This window comes from Anolis carolinensis, chromosome 1 (assembly GCF_035594765.1).
Source record: "Anolis carolinensis isolate JA03-04 chromosome 1, rAnoCar3.1.pri, whole genome shotgun sequence".
Classification (NCBI taxonomy): domain Eukaryota; kingdom Metazoa; phylum Chordata; class Lepidosauria; order Squamata; family Dactyloidae; genus Anolis; species Anolis carolinensis.
Window position 1 is genome coordinate 116,405,022 of NC_085841.1, and position 9,221 is coordinate 116,414,242.

A 9,221-nucleotide genomic window follows, 5' to 3' on the forward strand; every position below is an offset into this window, starting at 1 on the left:
AATCCTCTCTTTTTCTCTCAGTGGATACTCAGTATTCCATATTTCACAGGTCCTTCTCAGGTTGGGTTGCAGTTTTTCATTCCTTTAATGGCATTTTAATTTACAGTTGTCTGCTCATTTGCTGATCTGGGAGGTTCTCTGTGTTTTGAAAATGGAACCTTTATTTTTGAGTCCTTTATATGTTATTTCCAAATGGGAAATGTCTTTGATCGCCTGAGCCTGATATTTAAGAGAATGCTATAAAGACCCAGGGACCAAAATTCTGCTCCTCTTGCACCAGATTCTGCCACATTCTGCCATTATTAAAGGACAGAACCCACAATGTAGTAATGAGTGCATTCCTGGTGCCACCTGCTGCAGCTACTGTCATGAAGTATGTTAGACTCCTCCTGTCTTCCATCTAAGTGAATAATTGCATTTTTCCTCTTGATTTCAGGGAAATTGCAGCAAACAGGGATTGCCATCTTCTTTCTCATCCTCAACTGGCTGACCTAACAGGGCAAAGGGTCACATGTGAGACAAGAGCATATTTTTCCTTCATCACACATTTGTCACAATGATGGAAATTTTTGCTAATTTTTAATGTTTCTGTTGTGCACTTTCAAGGATACTCTTTAGTGACCCTACTATGGAGTCTTCTTGGCAAGATTTGCTCAAAGGAGGGTTGAGTTTGTGTCTTTGTGAGGCTGAGAGTTTGCAACTTGTCACCCTATAGGTTTTCCATGGGCTAAGTGGGGCTTCAAATCCTGATCTTCAGCATCATAGTCCAACGCTCAAATAATCAAACCACATCCGTTCTCTTAATTTTCCTGATAAATGTAAGTTTAGTAACCCACATAACTGAAATTCATCCCTTTCCACAATACGGCATTCATAAAACTGTGCTTATTTACTTTAGCACTCACTCTGTGTGTGTGTGTGTGTGTGTGTGTGTGTGTGTGTGTGTGTGTGTGTGTGTGTGTACCCTGGCTTAGTCCAAGGGACCTTTTAGGGCTTGAGGCAGAAAATTCAAATGGCTCCTTCCCTCTTCCCAGTAATTAGGCTAACAAGCACAATGTTGTGCAGTATTCTTTAAATGACACTTTACTGGGGCATTCAATCCCATCCTAATTGTAGACTGAAAAAATATTTACTAAAAAATGGTGCATCCAAAGCTCTATAATGAAATGGTATGTACACATTAGGTAAAGGTAAAGGTTTTCCCTGACACTAAGTCTAGTCATGTCCGACTCTGGGAGTTGGTGCTCATCTCAATTTCTAAACCAGAGAGCCGGCATTGTCCATAGGTGTGTTCAAGGTCATGTGGCTGGCATGACTGCATAGAATGCTGTTACCTTCCCACCAGAGCTGTACCTATTGATCTACTCACATTTGCATGTTTTCGAACTGCTAGGTTGGCAGAAGCTGGGACTAACAGCAGGAGCTCACCTCGCTCCCCAGATTCAATCCGCCGACCTTTTGGTCAGCAAGTTCAACAGCTCACTAGTTTAACCTGCTGCGCCATCAGGGGCTCCATATACCCATCTATATATATAAAAGGATAAAAAAATTTCGGCCTAGGACAAAACAAGAAAACCACACATCCCAGAAACACTAAACTTGGCAACACAACCCCTCATCCATGCCTCTATGTTCATATAACAAAAAGAAAAGAAAAATAAAGTCCTAATTAGAGGGAAAGGAATAATTTTTTTAATCCAATTGCTGCCAGTTACAAGGCTAAACTTTGCCCACTTGGTCTTCTAGCAACCTACTCAGCCCAGGGGACAGGCACAGTTAGGCCTCAGGCCTCTTCCACACTGCCTATAAGATACAGATTATCTGATTTTAACTGGATTATATGGCAGTGTAGACTCAAGGCTCTTCCACACAGCTGTATTACCCATTTATAATCTTATATTATCTGCTTTGAACTGGATTATCTTGAGTCCACACTGCCAGATAATTCACTTCAGTGTGCATTTTATACAGCTGTGGAGAAGGGGCCTCATATAATCCAGTTCTAAGCAGATAATATAAGATTATAAATATACAGTAGAGTCTCACTCATCCAACATAAACAGGCCGGCAGAATGTTGGATAAGTGAATATGTTGGATAATAAGAAGGGATTCACGAGAGACCCCTAAAGGCCATCCAGTCCAACCCAATTCTGCCATGCAAGACACAATCCAAGCACTCCCAACAGATGGCCACCCAGCCTCTCAATACTAATACTAATACTTCTACTACTACTACTAATAATAATAATAACAACATCATACAATCCTAAGGTTTGGAGTGACCCCCAAGGATCATCCAGATCAACTTCCTTCTACCATACAGGAGGACACAATCCAAGCACTCCTGACAGATGGCCATCCAGCCTCTACATAATAATGATGATGAAGATGATGATGATGATGATGATGATAGAAGCATAGAATCCAAGAGTTTGAAGAGACCCCAAAGGGCCATCCAGCCCAACCCTTTCTACTATGCAGCAGGACACAATCCAAGCATTCACAACACGTGGACAACGTAGAAATACTATACAATACTACACAGGGACATAGACCCCCTCTACCCGCACCACTTTCACAGTACACAAACAACCAAATGCATACTAAACATAAAGACAACTATACAACAGACATTCAATACCACCACTACTTCAACAAGTTCTCACCAACACCACCAGACAATGCCACAGCAACGTGTGGCCGGGCACAGCTAGTTAACTATAAACAAACATTAAGTAAAACCAACCAAAGTTAAAAAAAACCCTTGATTTGAATGAAATCAGTCATGAGACACGTATGTTTTTTTTACTGAATTTTTTTTTGAATTTAATGTACTTTACTTTGGCTGACTAGTCTAAAACCTAAAAGTGAATCTGAATGTAATTAAAATAAATTAAAAAACAACCCCCAAGAATTCAGTTATGTAGTGCATTACTACATTCTCTTAGTTATAATAAACAAACAAGAAGAAGAAGAAGAAGAAGAAGAAGAAGAAGAAGAAGAAGAAGAAGAAGAATTTAAAAATAAGATTTGTTATCCACCTCTCCCCATGGCAACATAGTTAAAACACCAAGATAAAACACAAAAATATAATTTGTACCTGTGGACTATTCCATGACGATGCAAATGTTCAACTGCAGACATGATCTGCCTCATGTATTTCTTGACTTCCCTTTCTTCTAGTTTCTTTTTCTCACAGATTCGGTCCATGAGATCTCCCCCTAGGCATAGCTCCATCACCATGTAATAGGAGTTATCTGTCTCCAGGGTTTCATACAGCTGAACAATATTAGGGTGTTTAATCATCTGATGTATCCGAGGTTCCCGCTTCATATTTTTTAAAACGTAGGAGTCTTGCTTGGCTTTTTTCTTGTCAATAACTTTTATGGCTACCTATATTATAGAAATGCCATCAGTATAGCTTTCGTGGAATGGCAATGCCCACTTTAGCAGTGCAGGTGTGGTTTAAAAATGTTTTACAATGGGGGAATTCTTTTGATGATATATTATTGTAATGGATGGCATTAAGCCATTTTTCTCACTGTTGCATATATAACAGAAGTAATAATTCATAATCATGGTGATATTATACAATGATGTATCCCATTTAATAAATAATCCCATGTTACATTTAGATCAATATACAATGTTGATCAAACAGTGTGCTAATGAAAAAAAAATTGTACAGTCCACAACAGAGTATCGGAACCATCTACTAAATATCCTACTTTCTGAATTATATCATTTCTTTTAGATAACATGAGTGTGTAGGGATAAGGAATATATCCATGGGAGGAAAAGACTATATCATTAACATATCTATGAAGATATACATGCACTGCCACCTTAAATGCTCTAAGAGTAATCAAGAAATCATAGTTGGAATAATCAATATTTTCCACTCCCCAAGATCTGGTCCAACATTTAAGAAACATTTTACGGAAGACAACATTCTTTCACTTGGGCATTTCTACTGAAATGATCGGATCTTGCTTGGCTTTGTGGATGAAGAAACAAGACCCTGAACTTCCTCAGCACATGTTACTGTGGGATTAGCAGGAAACATGAAAAACCTTCTTCATTTACCTTCTCTCTGGTGGGAATGTGTAACCCCTCCATCACTTTGGCAAAAGAGCCCTTGTTGATCATTTTACCAACTAGGTAATTCCCAACCTGTTTGGTGTGGGGGAAATTCTTCCTAGGCTCTTGGGACATCCTGCCAAAACAAATGGGTATCTGGATTTCATTGTTGTTTTTTTCCCATTCTGGTAATATCCTTTCCTGGTTTCCAGGATCTGCTGTTCTGTCATCTGGAGATGCTTTAAGTGCTGCAGGCATCCTTGAAAGGGTCCCGGCTGGTTGATGCACACTGCAGCCTTCAGGCCTCTTCTGCTTTCCAAACAGAGCTCAGACTGCATCACAGACTCTATGCCAGCACATCTTGAAGTGGGACTAGTAGTATCAAGCCATTAGCCATCCTACATTTAATCTTCCTCCCCAAGAGGCTGCTTTTCCATCAGCGATCTATGCCTGCAGGCACACAGATCAGCTCAAGCAGAACCAAGCTGGAGATTATTAACCTAACCTGATACATGATGTCAGTTAATGCCCCAGAACTGACAGCTCCAATGTCACATAATAATCTCATGGAACAAACCACTCCCACCTAGAGAAGCTGACATTGGCGTCGAGGGAGCTCTGTTCACCAGCAGCTCACACCAATCAGCTAAATTAGACGATGGCTCTCTCTTTACCTGTATCTCAGGGACACTCATTCATTGGGTAAAGGCATCTGGGTAGCTCAAGTGAACTCAGAGAGAGTTTATTTAAACAGAAGGTAGTGTTAGCAACATGTTCTGAATGATTTAATGTAAGCACAGTACACTCCTCTCTGCTCTCACATACAGCCAGAATCTTCTGAGGAAATGCATTCTTGTTTCCCATTGAGGGCTCATCTATACTAATTCAGGGCCAGTACAGAGCATACAAGTCAGAGGTGGCCACATGCACCATCCTGAACCTGCGGCTACCGCAGGTTGGAGACCAGCTGTCCAACTGGTCTGACACCTCATGGGATTCACTGGGCCATCGCTTTATCATTGGAGTCACTGTCATCACTCCCAGATAACCACAGAGTCCAGTGATACAGCTGCAGAACTCCTTCTTCCAAGCCACACAGGTTCTTCTGCTGATGTTAGCGGAGAGTGCCTGTGATGGCCAGGAACTCTCACAGAGCTCTGTTGCCATTTAGTTGTGTGATAGTGGTGACACAGGCCTGATCCATCCCCTTTTTCATACACTGATGAGCACGGCCGTAGCCAGAAAAAAATTCAGGGGGAGGTTTGAAACTTTTTTTTAATGAATCATGAAGAGTAGTTCCATAACACAAAATAATTTAGAAATCAGGCTCAATGGATAAACTCCAGTGGACACTCACAGGGATTTGGTTAACCAGTTAAAATTCATGAGTGAACCAGTGAACCCTGAAAAATCTTGGGGGGGGGGGTTAAACCCCTAACGCCCCCCCCCCCCCGGGCTGTCCTGCTGATGAGTATATGAAAAGGGGCAGTGGTGGCAGTGGCCTGAAGATTCAGTGGACACTGGTCTGAATCTGGCCCAGTCCTGCCATCCACACTGTACAAAAGCAAAGTCCAGACAATCCATTGACTTTTCTTAATGCTGTGTTAAATTGGTTAACCGGGTATATTGTGTGATACCCCTCTGTAGTGGCAAAACGTCATGGGAGCAGCCAAGGTCCAACAAACGATGAGCACAAGTTATTAGCACTGGGTAGACTAATAACTTGAGTTATTAAAGCTTGAGTCTATGGCCTTCCCTAGCACCCTGAATAAAGTTAGAATGTTCATCAGTCCAGAGCTTTAAGAAGTTACCTTTGTGGACTACATCACCAAGAATGCGCTCTCTCTCAGTTTCCCGCTCCTTCTCTCTCTTTGATACACACCCATAGCAGCAATCCTAATAGATCCCAGAGCACCGTTTTTTTCACTGGTTATAACAATTGCTGTGTGCTTTGTGCTCAAGGGTGTGCCACTCTGCCCAATCCATGGAACTTCTGTCCCAGGACTTCATGCTATAGTCAAACAAACTGGAATATGTTTATGAACCTCATAGCTAAAGGGAACCTACATTTGCAGAAAAAAAATACTTTTCAATAATACAAAATCACAACTCCACGAAACAATAATACCTCTATTGGGCCAACAAAAACACTCAATGGGACTTCTCAATGGATCTGAAATCATATTGCATGTTGTATGTTGCCCTTTGTGTCTGGTCCTCACGTGGCTAAGATGGGAAATGACCCCTGCATGCAATGAGATTCCTTGAGACCACTTAACTGACATCAGAAGTAATATCTGAGACAGAGTCCCACCATCACTTTTCTTGTTCTATACAATTTAACATCTTTTTTACCTTATACAGAAGCCAGTGTGGCATCAAAAGCTTGCATGATATATTTTGTCCTTTTTAGATTGCCTAACAAAGGTATCACTGTTAACTGGATTTTAAATGTTGTTTTTTACTGCCCATGAATATGTTTCCTCTGAACATTAAGTGAAGAAAACAAACCAATATATAAACGGAATCCAAAATTACCAATAGAAAGAATGTGGTTTTGTGTGTCATGAAAGGACAACATCCATATTGAAGCTCAATGGCTAACTTTGGCTCATCTAATGAAAATTTTATCCTCTGTATCAATAGGATATCAAAAACATATTTTGAGACCACTCACTCTTGTACAATCCTGTGGCTTCAGGATAAGCAGCCTTAAGATTGAGCCATCATAAGAAGAGAAATTGAAGCCTTTCTGTTGCTCCCCCACCCTGCAAATGATTTTGATGTTTATATGAAATTGTGCCTCTTCCACACAGAACTTTCATTGGGTTGCCTCCAATGAAATTACTTCATGAATGGAACCAGCTTCCATTCTTGGAAGGAAAACTGAATAAACAGAAGGATCCTTCCATGTACAGAAATCTCTTTCCATTCAGGAAAGCTCCTTCCATTCATGAATAAATTGTATTTTATGCAACCTATTGGTACAGTTTGAGACTCAGACTAAGCTTTGAAGGGCTGTATTTTTTCCAAAATGAGCCAGCATGGTGTGAGAGACACAGCTTGATATACGACTCTAGAGAGCAGGGCTTGAATCAACCATGGAAACCCACTGGGTAACCTTGTACAAGTCAAGCTCTCTCAGCTTCTGAGGGAGGCAAAGGTAAAATCTCTTCTGAACAAGTCTTGCCAAGAAAACCCCATGATATGTCACCTTGGGTCACCTTATACGTGAAGCATATAACAACACAAACCACCACCACCACCACCACCATCAACAACATGGTTTCTCAGAGGAGTTTGCCAGGGGTTTGGGGAATTTCCAATGGAGGGAACCTTTTCTTAGTCTTGCCAACCTCCTATTTCTTGAGGAAGTAAGCAACAGCCTTCTTGGCCATATTGGAGTTCTCTAACATAGGAAACCAGGCTAGCTCCCTTTTTATTGCAGATTGCTGACAGTCAGAAGTATTTTTTATTCAGATGCACTTTGGATACCTAATTGTTGAGGAAGGAGCTCCTAATGAGGTTTGGTAGTTTTGTTTTAGCAACGTGATTTTCAAATTGCTTCAAAAGTGGTTTGGCTTTAACACCATTATTGGTGCAATATTATGACATACCATTTTATTAATTTGTATTAGTTTTAAAAGAAATCTTATTTTAAGCTCCCTTAATTTTAAGAGAAAGGTATAATATTAAACAAGCAAGCAAGCAATAGTAACACTTCCTTGTCACACGCTGTAACACCTCTAGGCTGCGTGAGCACTGGAAACCAACACGGAGGCCAATAAACAATCTAATATCTTTATTAATGCAATAAAAGAATAAAACAAAAGTATGCAGAGTATATAATCAAGCAATTGTCCTTATAAGAAAGATCAAAAATAGTCCAAATAAATGAAGTTATATGTCCAGTATTAGAGTCCAAAGTCTACAATCCAATAATCGAAACACACTCAAACTTTTGGAAGTTTGTGTGGGGAAAGAGCAAGGATGCACCGGGAGATTCTTGAAGTAAAGTCCAGACAAGGATTCGAGGCTAGGCAAGGTAATTCGTGGTGGATCTGAAACGTAGTCCAAACTTGAACAGGAGTGAAAACGCAACTCCTGGTCTACTCGTGAGTAAGCACACCGAAAGGCCGCTTAGGAGCTCGGAAACAAGGGATGATGTTCTTCTTTGATTAGTCACGTTGACACCGCGATAGGGAGAGCTCAGTGCAGAACTTTTATGGAAGTTCAAGAGTTCCCCCCAACAGGTGTTTAACTCCCCAATTGTTCCCAGAGAAAGTAGCTCTTTCAACATGCCTGCCTCCCCGAAACTTCCCAAGGGAAACGGTTTAATTACAATCGTCTCTCTCCGCTAATCTCGCACTTCGTCTCAGAAACTCCTCATGGGAGCGATGTGTTTTGAGAAAGGACTTCCTATCAAACACAACACTTTCCGGGGAACCAGGCTCTGTTTAAAGGGCGTCCGTAATTGGCTTTGGCACGAAAATGTCAACAGGGGACATCTGGAATGGAACAGAATCTTGCTGAGATGGGAAAAAACCCATATCCTCTTCAGTTTGATCTATGATGGCTGCGGGGTCATGGGTCAAAGGTCCCTGAGACATCACACACACCAGTCCCTCACTCGTGATTTCTTTTCTTCATCCTCTAGTTCTTACAGAGCAACAAAGTGAACTGGGACACATTTGACACTCAAAAGGAAGTTACTGAAGGGGGGGGGGGACCCAACAACTTCACAAAGAATTTCCTACCAGTCAAATCTCAGTAGATTCCATTCTAAAATGGTGCTCACTGGAAAAAAATATGTATATGTGTATAGAATTAGTATATCTGCATTTTGGTTCAGGTAGTAAATTCTTTGCCATATTTTGAGCTACATCGCTTTGGCAAACTTCACATCTTATCCTCTTTTCCTTTGTTACATCAGTCCATGAGGTCCAAGCTATAACAAACTCATGCTGCTCTCTCAACAGTCTTATGGAGTTGGGTCTGCTAGAAGCCCTGAGATCTGGAATAATCATTGGCCTAATCCCAATGTTTTTGTGTGTCACCACTTTGACAAGCACCCTTCAAGCCAAACAATCAGCTTCACAAGCAAGAGCAATGAAATGCAAGTGAGGTTGCTTTTCCCGTC

The 9,221-nt window shown here is 41.0% G+C and overlaps 1 protein-coding gene across 1 annotated transcript in view; it reads right to left on the minus strand.

Moving 5' to 3' along the window:
* The window catches only part of LOC100555778 (hormonally up-regulated neu tumor-associated kinase homolog A), a 31,808-nt gene extending 27,145 nt beyond the window's left edge, over positions 1-4,663 (minus strand). The window contains exons 1-2 of the mRNA XM_008122179.3: positions 4,088-4,663; positions 3,102-3,394 (exon numbers count right to left, since the gene is read on the minus strand). Of these exons, the coding sequence (XP_008120386.2) occupies positions 3,102-3,394; positions 4,088-4,339 (545 nt within the window). The 5' untranslated portion in view covers positions 4,340-4,663. The remainder of the gene's footprint in view (positions 1-3,101; positions 3,395-4,087) is intronic.
* Between the last annotated feature and the right edge of the window lie 4,558 nt (positions 4,664-9,221).